The following is a 15,729-nucleotide window of genomic DNA, read 5'->3' on the forward strand; positions in this document are numbered from 1 at the left end:
ACACTGTTTCTTTGAGCCCAATCCTAAAGTGGTACAGCTGTAATGGTTAGTTTAGTTTTTATGTGCAGTCAGTTTGATGGTGGAAAGCTGTGCTGTAAGATACAGGCGAAACACATGATTAAATATTGCTTTCTAATGTTTCTCTTCTTCAATTTTTTCTTTTTAAATCGAGCCTTCTTATATGGGCTCAAAATGTGGTCATAAATATTTTGTACTTGTAAAAAAGATTTGTATGTGTAAAAAAGATTTGTGTGTGCGTAAAAAAGATTTGTGTGTGGACTTAGAAAAAAAAACCCTGCAAGTTACAAGTACGGCTTTTTGACCCTATTTTTCTTCCCTTCATCTGATTGGTCAATGTCATGTCAATCACAAATGTAACAATCCAATCAGAGAACAGATGGGTTTGGCTGTCGAGGGGCGCTTTTTTTGAACTGCAGGTCTTTGAAGGGAATAAATGCCCTTTTACATGCCAACCCAGCGTTTTCCTTCATCACCACGAAGGAAAACAGTCTGTGGTCGTCCGAGTTTGGTGATTTTTGTGTCACAGGTCTACGTGTTTAATACAGGGACTTCCACAGCCTTTTCAACAGCGCTGCGGACCGCGGGGTGGGGGCGGGCAGTGTTTTGGAAATGACAGTCTTCATTACAAAGCTTTCTTCGTTATGAATTAGCATACATGTTTTTATTGAACATTTGAAGAACTAGCAAAAAAACCAAACTCTTGTAGAGGACATAAAGTCAGAGATAGAAAAGACAAGGAGCAGGTGTATCTAGTACAGGTAGGGTTGCCAACTCCCTGAAAAATAAATAAGGGACACCTCGTGGCCAGGGCCGGGCGACCCAGTTGTCTTCACCCTTCCCAGTGTGGTGAATTTTCTAGCTCTTTTTTTGTGTGTGAAATTATTTTTTTAACCCTTTGACTTGAATTTGATTTAAGTAGATGCATATTCTATTCTTTGTGATATGAACACATGTGAAACAAATGATCATTTAGCCATTTATTTTTAGCTCAAAATGACAACATTAACACAGTAAAACAGGTCTCTTTCTTAAACAGAAGCCTGTCATGCTTAACTTTTGAGAATATAAGTAAATCTTTCTTTAAAAGAACTCTGTCCTGCTTAACTTAAAATAATAGAAAAAAATAGAAAGAAAAACATTCTTGTAACAGTGCATATTTAGTGCATTTAGTACAATTGGCTTCAGCTGAGGTATTATTTCAGCTTTTCTAATGCTAATCAGCTGCTCCTGTTTGTAAACCCGCTTGTTCCCATGATTACGCATCATAACTCATCATCATTATTCATCTATGTATTACTTTTATGTATTAGTCATCTATTTGTTGTACTCATGTATCCTTGCAGTTGTTTATTACACAAAATAAATTATATTATCACACTTCTGGCCACATAGCGCTGATATTCACTGCACATGCCCATATTAACTTTTTCCAGCCAGGTGTTTTCCTTTTCCCATTCTTCCCTTTCTCTGAGGGGAACAAACATTGCTGCTCTAATGCTGGGCTCACACTGTGCGGTTTTAGGCCCATTTTGAGCCGATTTTTGAGTGATCGGACCGATTTTGGCCTTCATCGTGCATCGTGTAGTATACGTGGGGTAACGAGAAGTGATTAACACCTCACGACCAGCTCCCGATCATCAATCGCTCACCACAGCCGCTCACACTGCGCACGCGCAAACACGTAAACGTTGGTGTAAAAGATGGAGCAGCACGGCAGTGCAGCGTGTGATCTGGACACAAGCGATGGAGGCACAACTTGTAGAACTTTGGAAAGCTCATCCGAGCCTTTTCGATCTGGCATCACAAAATTATCACGACCACAACAACCGTGAAAACAGTTGGATCTACACTGCTGCTCAATCACAGCTGCCTGATGAGTGTTTTTCATTAGCAATTTAGCAAAGTTGATGGTGGTGGTGTGTGTGTCTGTGTGAGTGTAAGACGGAGAGAGAGAGCGCGACAGATTTTCTGTTATAACCTTCATTTTATGGAGGCACAGTGTGAGCACTCAGGTCAGGCATCAGAGCATCGGGCGGTATAGTGTGAGACCTGCATCGTGACCTACCAACTTCTAACCCCTGCGAGTCAATCGTGCAGTTTGAGCAGGAGCTGAATAACGTGACTGAAAAAATCGCACAGTGTCTGCCCAGCTTTAGGTGTACTGTCGTCCGAGACTTGCACCGCAGTGTCGGCGTTTGTTTCCCTGTTGGCCATGCTTCTTGTTGTGGTCATCTGTTGTCTTCCGGTATTTTCTCCGTAAGCGACCTTTCCTCGACCAATGAGATGAGCGGTAATCTGAATTGTCATACTCGAATTGTCATAAGTGTGCTGTCAGCTCATTGGTCACAAAGCAGGAGAGGGGCTGGGAATTATGTTTTCAAACAAAGCGTTAATTCCATTAAAAGTTATAGACTACTTTTGATTCTCACTGTATTACGGGACAAAGTGCGTCCCTTATTAGCTCAATACGGGACGTGTACTTTTGTTTCGAAATACGGGACGATTCCGTATTTTAAGGGATGGTTGGCAACCCTAAGTACAGGTAGAGCTGCTGCAAAAACCCACAGAGCTCAGCAGCCAGCGCAACAAATTCTGGATCCTTTGCTTTTAGTTAGCAGTTAGCATTAGCAGCGTATCCTGCATCCGATGTGAAAGGACTTTTATGCTGCGCACTGTGACTCACAGCAATGGTCCTGGGTCAGCCCTGACTTTGTGTTAAACTAATCCTAAAGTAATAATGTTATTTCTAACCACTGATATACCACAACTTTATCCTTTCAACAGCTACTGAAAGTTAGGGGACCTAGCTGCTATCAGATATTTATATAGCGATCCTCCAGCTTCAAACGGTATCACCCTTCAAGGACCTGCAGTTCAAAACAGCGCCCCTCCGACAGCCAAACCCATCTGTTCTCTGATTGGATTGTTACATTTGTGATTGACATGACATTGACCAATCAGATGAAGGGAAGAAAAATAGGGTCAAAAATCCGTACTTGTAACTTGCAGGGTTTTTTTTTTCTAAGTCCACACACAAATCTTTTTTACGCACACACAAATCTTTTTTACGCACACACAAATCTTTTTTACGCACACACAAATCTTTTTTACGCACACACAAATCTTTTTTACGCACACAAATCTTTTTTACACATACAAATCTTTTTTACAAGTACAAAATATTTATGACCACATTTTGAGCCCATATTCTTATCCCATTGAGCTGTCATTTCATGAGAGAAGAGGCTAGAAAAGATTTGTAGATGTAAGAGTAAGAACAAAATTCAGTTGGTTTTTGTTAGTTCGTTTTTAACTATAGTTTTTAACTATAGTTAAAAACAAACTAATATTACTGGAGGCTATCAGGATTCAGGCAGTGTGGCCATTGTCTTGTTAAACCGTAATCAGGGTGTGTTGTTTTGCTTGATGGCTGCTAACACTTGTTTGTGGACTGACTGAGGGATTTATGTGAACGATACTGTGTCTGAAAATCAGTGCTACACACAGTGAATCTGAAATGACTTACTGTATACAGTGCACCCCAAATATACAGACATGGACAAAGCTGTTGATACCCTTCCACAAATCAGACCACAGTGATCTCCAGTACAATGATCTCTGTATTTCACAATGACTCGTCTGCATTTGCTCACACGGCTCACTCTTCCTGAGTAACTGTCAAGTGCTCTTTTGAGGGACAGTGTCTCCACACTGCAATTCTCAGATCCCGGCTCGTGGAGGGCCATTTAAGAATAGTCCAGTGTTTATTTCTCAGCCTTTCTTGAGTGCTGTTAGCTTTTTTGGTTTTGGACCATTATCCCATTGCAGTATTTTTCACCTTGGTAGCCTTGGCCGTTCATTGTGCCCTGCACAGGTTCACTGTGCCAGATGCCCCAAACCCACCACCCCCAGCCCTTTCAACAGTGAGGTGTTATTTTCTTTTAAAGCATCATTTTTCCACCTGTAAACATAGAACTGATCTGAGTGGCCAAAAAGCTCCAGTTTTGTGTCATCAGTCCAAAGGACTTTGGGGCTTGTCAACATGCATTTTGCTCTTGTGTCTTTTCTGTCAGTAGTGGAGACCAAGTGTAGTTTAAAATGTGATGGATGGTGTGATCAGAAATGACGTATGTTGACCTTGGAGTTCAGCTTGAATGGTTTTGGATGGTTTCTTTCCATTTCCACATCATAGGAGGTTGACTGCAGTCCCATGAACCTTATATTTGTAAGAATAACATAATAGCCTTTACCATTTTAATGTAGATGCTTCTTTCTGAGCTCTGCAGACAGCTCTCTGTTGCTTTCTCGAGTCAGTGTTCTGGCCAAACATTTAAAAGAATCAGAGAAGATCATCAGGCATTTGAAGTTGCACAGAGGTCACGCTGCTGATCTTTTCGGTAAGGTAGTTGAAGATTCCTTCCAAATCTGCTGCTAGTAGAAAACTATGGTGCATGCGGTTCTAGCCATTCCCCTTTCGAGGGGGTAGGGACAAATAAGTAAATACTTCAGCCTACTCCTTTTCAAACAAATAATGGAATGATATTTTGTAATGATTGTGAAGGCACATGTTTGAAATGTTTGAAATAAAAATGAACTGAACTGAACTTTCCCATATTTAATCACAGTAATTGGAGTATCCACAGATGCTTCAACTGCAAATTTTAGTAAAATATTTCAGGTTGTTTCAGGCCATCGCTGTGTGAAGGGCTCTGTGTGATAGTGGAATAAGAGCAAACACTGATTGATTTTATTTATTTTTTGCTTTTAAATGTCGCGATTCAGAGTAGAGGCATTTCCCAGGCACTAAAAATAAATATTGGATAAATGAAGGCTTCTGTATGCACCTCTGACAGTTTCTTTATAGTAAATGGAGGAATGTCATTTGATTTGTAAAGGCTTAGCTTTGTAAACTGTACAGCATTTTTAATCTGTAAAAAATTTATAACTATTCACTTTGAAATAAATCCACTTGGACTGCTTCCAGCAGTGCACTCTCGCTAGAATCTCAACCTATAATCAGCTCTGTCAGTGTGACTAAAATGTAGGCTTTAAGAATCTATAGCCAGAGTTTATGACCACACTGAGAAAATCGATCTCTGTTTCTACTATATTAACCTTGTTAACAGTTATTTAGACATCATCCAGGGTTCCATTTTTGTGCTATAAATAACATTTCCGTGGCAAAGCTTTGCAAAATGCTTCAAAATATGGTATTTCTGTTAAGGCTGTCAGTTGAGCTCAGTTTTGTTTCCGTTTCCCTGAAGTTAAACTCTACCTGGGTTTCATAGTGTTGTGTAATTTCAAGTGTGAGCAGCAGGGTTCTCTGGGAAATGCCAAACACCGCATGTGGATGACATGTGCTGGAACCATAAATGTCTGAGTCTTTTTAATGTCTGTCTTTACCGTCTTTATTCTTCTTCTCTATAGACATGACCTATTTTTTATGAATATTCAACATTTCAAAGATATATTTTCAAAAGTACCTCCCCTGTGATGTAGAGGAGGCCTTTTTTTAATCTGTCTTTATTCTTTCTGTGTCTTCCTTGTAGTAAGCATGTTTCTCAACACCCTGACGCCCAAGTTCTACGTGGCCCTGACAGGTACTTCCTCCCTCATATCAGGACTCATATTGGTAAGATGTGCTTCATTCTTTATATTTGTTGATTGTTGAAGCTGATACTGGTTTAAATTTATTATAAATAAAGCAGTAATTTTTATTTGCAAAGTGTGAATGTTTAAGTTGGCTGCCCTGTTTATACTTAAGCATACAAATATCAAATATAAATGGTGTTGAAACCTCCTGCTGTTAAATGGATCTATTTTTTTTAAAGCAAAAATCACATCCTTGATGAATCTAACTTAATCACTGTGTGCTTTTACTTGACATTCTCTTCCATGTTAAAAGGAGAAAATTAATTTTCAGAGGTGGCCCCCTGGTGATTTTGAGCCTGGGATATAATTTGTTAGGGCTTTAATCACACATTCACAGGTCATATAAAGCTGAAATGAAAGGATATCAAACCTCATTTGGTCCTCCATGAGATTATCTCCCTGCACTATCAGTGTTTATTCTGCTGCCTGGTGCATCAGAATGCAACACACTGAATGTTTTTGTGCTTTTTAAATTACCGAGAACACGTGCTGGGTTGTTTTGTTTGGGATGTGGAAAAAGATAAGAATAGAACTCTCTATTGCTGTGCATTAAACAAAAGATGCTCCAAGTATTTCATTTCTTTTTCAGGTTCTTCACAGAGACGGCAAACTGTGTAACAGTGGTTGGTGCGCAGTTTAAAATAGCCCCTCTCTTAATTAACTCACTCTCTCTTCCCCTGCGGGCGATTGGCCAGTGTGCGTAGGCTGCTTGGAAATGGTGTTGAGCTCTGCACATGCTCTGTGAAATTATTTAGAAATGTGGACGCCAGTTGGTTTCATCGAAGCAATAGTGTTCGTTTCTCTGTAAGTGGGAGAGATGTTCCAATTTGCTCGTTTTCCAAGATTCCTGTAGGAGCCCCATCAAAATTTGTCATTTCCTCCTTCAAGCAGAAGCTCCACAGTACATCAGCTTTAGCAGTCGGCAGTCTGTACAACTCGTAAAATAATCACGTTTAGATATCAATACTGGAGTCCTTCTAGAAGCAAATCTCACCATATGGAAATGCCTTCAGGCACTTGTTTGAGTTATTTTGAATGATCTAAACTGAGTTGGTCGTTAGTCACTGGAACACAACTGTGTGTACAGAATCTACTCAAGTTAAATTTAAATTTTCCAATCGATGTTATTTTTTTTAAATTTATTTTATTATTGAGTTCCATGTTTTGTCTGCTAAATTCCATCCAATCAAAGAGCAGGTTTCACTGATTGGATCCTCTCCTTTGGCCTAAGGTGGTAATTGGTGAAGTATACCCGGGGCCTCTGTGGCACAAGCTTGACTCCCATTGATACAGTGTTAATCAGCCCACACTCAGATTACTGTAATAAAGATGTGTTAAAACAGATGGAGAATAGCGACTATTTAAGCTAGCTGCTGGAGGTCTCAGCTTTACTAGCTAGTAATTGTCTTTACTTTGTTCTGATTAAAAATCGTGTGGCTGGCATTGAAAGTAGATTTACTCCCATTTTAAGCAGGTTAAAGAGAGAATTATTTTAAGAGGTGCTAATTTAAGAAGAATGTGAACAAAAAATGTGAACACTTGAATGTATCATCTTCATTGAATGAGCAGTTAAGTGAATGAGTTTCTTTCTGTCTTTCTTTCTTTCAGATCTTCGAGTGGTGGTATTTCAGAAAATATGGGACCTCCTTCATAGAGCAGGTGTCTGTGAGCCACCTGCGCCCCCTGCTGGGAGGAGTGGACAGCAGCTCTCCCAGTAACTCAAACGCCAGTAATGGGGAGGCTGACTCCAGTCGGCAAAGTGTGTCTGGTAAGAGCTACATTTGTGATCTGCTTATAGAAAAAGATTGCAAAAAGGTGACTGGGTCTCCCACCGAAAGAGCGGGGTGGAGGAGAGGGATGCCTGGATGCATCTGCTTAGACTGCTGCTCCACTAACCTGGAAAAACAGCAGAAAATGGATTTGTTTGTAGATGCATTAAGATCTGGAAAAATACAATTCTTTAAATAAATGTACTGTTAGAACTGTAAGCAGTACAAGGCAGTCTAAGAAATTAAAGCTTGTCTAGAAGCATCTTCCACAGCCAGAGTGAGCTGTGTGAGCGTCTTGACTTCTCCATTAGTGATGCTTTGATCTTGGTTAATCTGTTGAATGTATATTTGCTCGTCTGTGAAGTCTTTCATTTCAAAAGAGGAAAATGTCTCTGCTGAATAATTCCCTTGGTTCCTTTGCCAGTGATAAGGGAAAACGTTTATGCTACATAAGCATATACATAATGCAGCATGAGTCCCAGCCTGCTTTAGTCCAGACAGCCTCTGTCTATTAAAGAATCAGAACCAAATACGAGTTGCAGTGACAGTTTGGTTAAATGAGCTCACCCAGTCAGTTTAACGGCGTGTTTTCGAGCGTTCGGTCATTGAACTCTTTGTGGAGACGTGATGCAGCCGCTTTTGTTTTCAGCCAAACAACTTTGAGTGAAATAGGATTATGTGTGCTCAAGTGTACTAATCCTCCGTTTGCTGGCTAATAATCTGCTCTGTGAAAATCGCTCAGCTCAATTCAGAGATGGATGTCGCAGCTTAATATTTGTCTTTGTCACAGATGGGTTTTCAGTGAAGACCCGTGATTGATTAGTCATGGTTCTGGAATTGAATGTGGCAAAGCGTGAATTTTGTGCGCGTAGTATTGATTTATTTCTAATTTGACTTTGAAATTCGGTTTTATTGTCAGTGAGAGGCTTTTGTTTGTTTAGGCAGGACAGTTTGTTATTCAGTTAGTACAAAAATCTGTGAATAAACACATAAGAAATAATTTTCTCTGTTTAAGTCGTTAGTAATAGAATATGAGTTTTGCGATGTGTGTTGGGTTTTCATGGATATTTTATGCATCTTCTTTAAAAAAGGCAATCAAATAATTTAAGTGAGCTCCTTATTCTGATTTCCAGCTTAATTTATTTTATTCTTAAACTCTACAAGAGGAGCTTTGCATAACTCAAAATTCAAAATAATCTGTATTTATCTTCTGCTGGGCCTTGGTGCAGGTCATCCACTATGTGAAAGATAGTTTTCTCTTTACTTTTTAAGCGTTTGTGCTTGAGATGACCATGTTAGTGATATCTCCTCTCATATCTTGACATCATAAAGATCCAAAAGTAGGCAGAAGCAGTCAGTCTGCAGTCTGAGCTTTAGGCTTCCAGGGATTACTGCACATTTGAAACTTTTGCTCTCATAATTTTCTCAAAACTGAATCCTGAGTGACACAGTGAGGGGACGTCTCAGCTCACGCAGAGCTCTTTTAGTTGGTTGAGCAGCACTTGTCATGTTGATGTTTGATATCAGCGCACTGTAAGCCACACATCTTATTGGTGCATACATATTATAAAAACCCATATAGTTAAGCCCTGTACCAACATCGATGTGTTCAGTGCCATCAGCTCAAACACAGGCTTGCCAGCAGTGTAGGTTTGTGCAGGAACCTGTTTGGTCACTGAGGAGTTAGAAGGCCTTTCCTCTGTCAGCCATGCTCTCACATAGATCCACGTGCCAGTCATGGAGCTGCAGGGTAGAGATGGCAGAATGCGCAGGCGAACCCTTTGAAGTGTGCCGAGTAAGCTCAGTGCCAACTTTGCCCTTGACGCTCATCACTACTGTTGTGCTCTTTGTGTCTCCCTTCTGCAGAATGTAAAGTATGGAGAAATCCACTGAATTTATTCCGCGGAGCCGAATATAACCGGTGAGTGACAACAGCAAAGCAACCTGCATCTGAAGTCCAGCTCACTTGGAGTCAGTTTTCCTCTGACTTTTCCATCATTCTTTCTCATCTGTGTCTTCTCTTGTTTGCTTTTCCAGTCTTTCAGGTCTTTCCCGTGTCAACTTTCCTGCCTCTTGAGTGTCATCAGATTTGTTTTGGTCTTTATTTTCTCTCTTGTGCCTTTGTGTGATTTTATTTTTATGTCTTTCCCCCTACTGATTTGTCTGTCTCTATTATGTGCCATTCTTCTTTTGTTATCTTTTTGATGTCTTTGCCTGTGTTCCTTCTGTTGAGTCATCCCCCACTTTTTGATTCCTCATGTTGTAATTATCCAGTTTTTCTCTTCAGCTGTAAACCCGCCAATCAGAATTGTTTTCTGTTTGAGCTTTAGCAGAGACGCGTCATTCATTTTCTGTGTTTTGTCAAAAATGTGCCAGTCAGTAGCTTATTATTAAAGCGTGTCGTTCTGTCTGTGCTGGTGTCCAGGTATACTTGGGTAACAGGTCGAGAGCCGCTGACATATTATGACATGAACCTGTCAGCACAAGATCATCAAACCTTCTTCACCTGTGACTCAGACCACCTCCGGCCTGCTGATGCCAGTAAGCAAACACACATTCATACATATGCTGTGTTTATAACCATGTGATTTGATTTAAGTGCGGAGGGCGTAATGTGACCCCTTTGACATATTAATATGTTAATGTGTTTCTCTGTGTGGTGGCAGTCATGCAGAAGGCGTGGAGAGAAAGGAACCCACAGGCTCGCATCTCTGCAGCACATGAAGCTCTGGAGCTTGAAGAGTGAGTTTAAAATTATGTCATGGGTTGAAGGTATTAATAAAAGCAAATTCTAATAATCCTAAAGAGAGTCTAGCTACTCTGCAGCCCTCTTGGTAGATATTAAGGCAGTTTTCTGAGATCCATGTCTGAATGAATTTGGAGAGAGCCATGGTCTGTATATCAGTAGTCATTAAAAAAGAACAAAACAAGAATGGCACACAGTATAGACTGATAAAGGCAAACCACTAGAAATAAAACTAAATCATACAAGACAGAAGAGGGAAAATAAAGACTAAAACAAAACTAATGTGTAGAATTACTCGTAAAATCTAATAAGTCGCTCAAAAAGGGGTTTTTTTTTCTCCACAAGTTGTATTTCTACTGTGGATGCACACAGTTTAAGAACATTATATTTTTTTAACAACTCAGTATTGATTCCAGAAATTATAAGTATGTTAATCTCATCCACACAGAGCACTGAAAACAGGATACGGTCTAGCAAAGAAAGCAGCAACCTACATTTTACCACAATCAGCACCATGAAACTGAATCTCTCATTAACCTTGACTTTACAACTGCAACAACAGGATTGGCTCAACAGCCCGATCTCCCCTGATTTGACTGTTGGTCCGCTCTCTTTCGATTTAGTTTATGATCCTTCTGGAAATTCATTTTATGTCCGTGGACAGTGTTAAATAAATACAACCACAACAAAGAAGAAATCAGTTAGAGACATTACATACATTTAACAACAAAGCAGCAGGGGAAGGGTATCTTTAGCACTGCAGTGCTCTGCTGCTCTGTTGGAAATGTATCAGGCCATCCTTGGAACATATGACAAGACTTTGACAAATTCAGTTTCATTCCTTCAGAAGGCTTTTTGATATTTTACCTATATTTGTCAGAGCTAGAAATTTAGTCAAAAGAATTTTCCAAATTAAATCTCTTATCATCAAATTGAGTTTGGTCAATTTGACCAGCTGTATTTAACTGGTGCTTTTCTGATGGTTGTTCCAAACATATGTTGTGCACATACCAGATGAAATCAAAGGAACCTTTATATAAAAAATAATAACAAATGAGCAGACCATAAGTACTACATCTGATTTGAGTTTGGCCAGTCTTCTCTTCAGCAGTGTGTCTTGGGGCACCACTGTGATGCTTCCAGCGCGGCTGCTATTTATACATCTCTCCCTGGAAGTTTCACTGTGACCACTTTCAGTCAAGCATCTGTGTTGGATTCTGGATCTCCGCCCAGAATTGTGACCCTTTAATTTGAATTTCAGTTTGGGGAAGAGGATGAAGGTGCAGGGAGGACGTAGAAGGATTATGAGTAGCAATAGTGTTGGTGTGCACACAATGGCCTGCGAGCTCAAACCATGAAATGTCGGTAAAAATACATTTTTATTTTTTATTTTTCTAACTTGTAATCACTGATAATGGCTTTATGCTGACTCCAGTTAGGAAGCTGAAAATCAAAACTAAGAGCTGATCGTATCTTTTAATATTTAGTATTTACATAATCCCATCTAGATGCTGTACAACCAAATATGCTTTTGCAAAACTAATACTATGAACTTCTACCAAAAAAGTAGCTCACAAACATGAATCAGACCCCAAGTCCCAAACACTACTGTTGCTTTTAGGTCCACACACATCAGTTTGTAATAAATTGGAAAACTGTAAACTGCAGGTTTTGTTTGTGTCAAGGGCGGATCTGAAGCTTCTCATCACAGACTGGCCTTCCGGGTGCTTCCATCATTCAGAGGAAGGCAGCTTTAGTTCTTTTCATGAAATTCAGGTTTATTTTTAGGAGCATTTGTGACAACCAAGACAGTGCAGAGGAACTGTGTCAGCACTACATGTTGCTCCCAGCTTGTATCAAGGCCGTGACTGCAGGTTGACTCAGAGGAAAACTTCTTTGATCAGTGATCTGTCAGACGCTGCTGACAAGCACACAAGGCTCAGGAGCATTTTTATGTCTCAAAGAAGCTGCGCTTTGTCGGCAAACGAGGAACCCCGCTGAGAGGCGGTAAATGAATTAATGAGTGTATAAGAGGCTATGCAGCAGGTTAGTTATTACTCCCTGACTTCTTCTCATCCCCATCTACAGCTGTGCAACAGCGTACATCTTGCTGGCAGAGGAGGAGGCCACCACCATCATGGAGGCTGAGCGGTTATTTAAACAGGCGCTAAAAGCTGGAGAGGGCTGCTACCGCCGCAGCCAACAGCTCCAACATCATGGTACACAATATGAAGCCCAGCACAGTGAGTGTAATCCATGCTTTAACACTTTTCCTAAGCCAGTAATAATCAAGCGACAGTATGAATGGTAGTCCTGGTCCATCTCAGCCTCTGTTGCATTTTAATAAAAAGGACGGTAAGCGTGATCTGATTGAGCTAAGTTCTGTTTTTGCAGGAAGGGACACCAATGTGTTGGTGTATATAAAGAGGAGGCTGGCCATGTGCTCCAGAAAGCTCGGCCGAACAAGAGAAGCAGTTAAAATGATGAGAGATGTAAGTACACAACCTGCCAGAAGAAAACCCACACAAACCGAAACACACACAGTGTTGTGCATTCATTTCTGAATGGGTTCAGTATAAACAGTCACAGAGTATTTTGAGGTAATACAGTGATGACCCAAAGCTCATGTCTGCTGATTGTGCATGTGTCTCCCCCTGTCTGGTATTACATGTAACAACAGTTGTGTGTTTTCCAGTTAATGAAGGAGTTCCCTCTCCTCAGTATGTTCAACATCCACGAAAACCTGCTGGAGTCGCTACTAGAGCTCCAGAACTACGCCGACGTCCAGGCCGTTCTGGCCAAGTATGACGGTGAGCGACACTCAGCCACCTGTGAGCAGCTCAGTAACTGTACTAACAAAGCTGTATTTAGTTACTTGAAGGTAGCCGAGTACAGACGCCACATTCCCTGTCGAGTGTTTGTTGTTCCTCAAGCAGCCCGAGTTATTTTAACAACTAAAATGCCAGAGCGGGGCCATTTCTGACCACATATCTTATACAGCAGGGCCGAATCCATACAGGCGAAAATGTAATTATTATTTGCAAGTAAAAATTGCATCTGTTAAGATGTATTCTGTAAAGCAGGTGTTACACCATCTACAGGCATTTGGCCAGGTGTTGTTTATAAGATCATTTTTCTGCCTTCGTTAGAGCACAGACGCACACAGGAAGTATGCATGGGGTTATCTGAGGATGCCCAGCATGTTCTGAAACTACATTTTTACTCCTGTCTATAGATATTTATATGACACAACTGGAAAAAGAGAGCAAATCACACTTAGAGAAAGTTTAAGATATGATAACAAAACACAGGTGAAACCCAAACTCATTAAGTTCATTCACAACCCCCTGTGGGCATCTGCAGTATTCTTAAATACAGGCCTCCCCTCGAACTGTTACCTGTAATTCCAAACTTTTACCACATTCATTAAACTCCACCCTGTCCTTTCTGTCTCTGTCTGTCTTTTTGTCTCCTCCACAGATATTAGCTTACCTAAATCTGCAACAATATGCTACACAGCAGCCTTGCTCAAAGCCAGGGCGGTATCGGACAAGTGAGTATTGCTTTTCATCACATACAGTTCTTCAGGGATCTGACATTCCTGTACTGCTATTTAGTTTAAGATAGGGTTGAAAATGGCTCCAGGGAGGTGCTCAGTATCAATGAGAGAATAGCGATGATGTAGAAAGAGTGAGACACCCCAAGGTTTGAGCGCTGTTACTGTGACAAGTGAGTTTTCTGCCTGATTGTTCAGGGTGTGGCATGTATAATAAATGCTGCAGCTGCTTAAATTTAGTTTGTTTTTAACACTTCGTAAAATGTTGGTTCTTGCTTGTTACTATATCTATTCATGAGAGGTATGGATCAAAGTAACCTCATGATGTAGAATCACGACCGTCTGCGTGCACGTGCAGGTTCTCTCCAGAGGCCGCATCCAGGAGAGGGCTGAGCACAGCAGAGATGAACGCAGTAGAAGCCATCCACAGAGCGGTCGAGTTCAATCCTCATGTCCCCAAAGTGAGTTGAGATTACCACACACACACTTGCACGTAGATTGTTTGTGTTAAACAGAGATGTGTCGATAAGAAAGATGTAAATATGCCAGCTCATAGCAGAACTGCTCATTTACACGTGTAGCCCCTGTGTGAGTCACACAAAACAACATTCAGCATAAAAAACGAAAGAACCAAATTCAAGCAATACATAATGAGAAGTTAAGCTTGGTGGGATGAATCTTAAAGTGGGATATGTTGAGCATATCTTCTCTTCCAGGATTGACTTCCTTTACTGACAGTTTGTCCAAATGTAGTTCACCTATGAGGCACTTCTGGTGGGTGCTGTGATCTCTTTGCTACTGCCAGTGCTTTAATTTATACATTCACTTAAAAGAGGTGGACACACACACACACACACACACACACACACACACACACACACACACACACACACACACACACACGTAGGAAAATATTTAGTATACACATCCAGAAATGCATACACTATTATATATTGTACATATATTTATTAGTTTCAGGTTGGCCATTCTTGTATTTTGCTCGTTTGTGTTGTTGTGTTTGCACATCTCTGTTGCTTGTGGGGCTCGCACACAAGAATTTCACTCGCATGTGCTGTGCCAGTGTGCCTGCACATGTGATGTGACAATAAAAGTGATTTGATTTGATTTGGACCAAGTCCATGTAAAACGTTGTTCCTTGTGTTATGTTATAACTGGGGGAAAAAATAAATAAATGTGCATGTAAAGTGATCCCAGGTCATAAATGAGGATCCAGTGCTGTAAACACACAGCAAACACAAGCTAGTAGCAACCCCCGTCTCAGAATGATGTTGGAGCAGGAAGTATGCTGGCCCCAGTCAAACAGCTTGGTGTTCACACTTGGTGCATTGAATTGTAATAATGTAACTGTGTCATGCTTTGTTGTGGGCTGAATGTGAGTATTGAACTTTATTCATGGATATGCTGAGATACTTTTAATTCATTTCCTTTCTCATTCAGATGTCTTCTTTGTTCTCTCTCCTTGTCTTCCTTTGTTCCTCTCTCCTCCTGCTCCTTGTTCCCATCAGTACCTGCTTGAGATGAAGAGTCTGATTCTTCCTCCAGAACACATTCTGAAAAGAGGCGACAGCGAGGCCATTGCCTACGCCTTCTTCCACCTACAGCACTGGAAAAGGGTGGAGGGGGCACTCAACCTTCTGCACTGCACCTGGGAGGGCAGTAAGTACATGCTAACACACAAATACTGTAAACTGACAGTATTAAAATTTTAGTGGTGATTATTTCTGAACACGAATGATTCTGGAGCTCGTTGTTAATTATTAATTGTTCGTGTTTTTGTGTGTTTGTAGCTTTCAGAATGATCCCATATCCTCTGGAGAAGGGTCACCTGTTCTATCCTTACCCCATCTGTACAGAGACGGCAGACAGAGAGCTGCTACCCAGTAAGAGACGCTCTGACATGCACGCGCACACTGTGCAATGCAGTCAGGGCAAAAAATGTTATATTATATATATTTTTTAGGGAA

At 40.7% G+C, this 15,729-nt stretch overlaps 1 protein-coding gene across 8 annotated transcripts in view; it reads left to right on the top strand.

Moving 5' to 3' along the window:
• LOC147325197 (suppressor of tumorigenicity 7 protein homolog) overlaps positions 1-15,729 on the top strand; it is a 61,876-nt gene that overhangs the window by 41,123 nt on the left and 5,024 nt on the right. For 6 of the 8 annotated variants that reach the window (XM_086299588.1, XM_086299582.1, XM_086299583.1 and 3 more), the window contains 12 exons: positions 5,571-5,653; positions 7,282-7,441; positions 9,309-9,363; positions 9,868-9,983; positions 10,109-10,184; positions 12,277-12,431; positions 12,583-12,680; positions 12,869-12,998; positions 13,669-13,741; positions 14,103-14,205; positions 15,271-15,421; positions 15,553-15,645. In XM_086299588.1, the coding sequence (XP_086155714.1) occupies positions 5,576-5,653; positions 7,282-7,441; positions 9,309-9,363; positions 9,868-9,983; positions 10,109-10,184; positions 12,277-12,431; positions 12,583-12,680; positions 12,869-12,998; positions 13,669-13,741; positions 14,103-14,205; positions 15,271-15,421; positions 15,553-15,645 (1,288 nt within the window). In that variant the 5' untranslated portion in view covers positions 5,571-5,575. The remainder of the gene's footprint in view (positions 1-5,570; positions 5,654-7,281; positions 7,442-9,308; positions 9,364-9,867; positions 9,984-10,108; positions 10,185-12,276; positions 12,432-12,582; positions 12,681-12,868; positions 12,999-13,668; positions 13,742-14,102; positions 14,206-15,270; positions 15,422-15,552; positions 15,646-15,729) is intronic. The other 2 variants (XM_086299585.1, XM_086299584.1) reach the window with 1 other exon arrangement.

This window comes from Aulonocara sp. 'chitande type north' Nkhata Bay, linkage group LG7 (assembly GCF_057382095.1).
Source record: "Aulonocara sp. 'chitande type north' Nkhata Bay isolate Kocher_YH1m ecotype deep benthic linkage group LG7, A_spYH_male_GT1.1, whole genome shotgun sequence".
Lineage (NCBI taxonomy): Eukaryota > Metazoa > Chordata > Actinopteri > Cichliformes > Cichlidae > Aulonocara > Aulonocara sp. 'chitande type north' Nkhata Bay.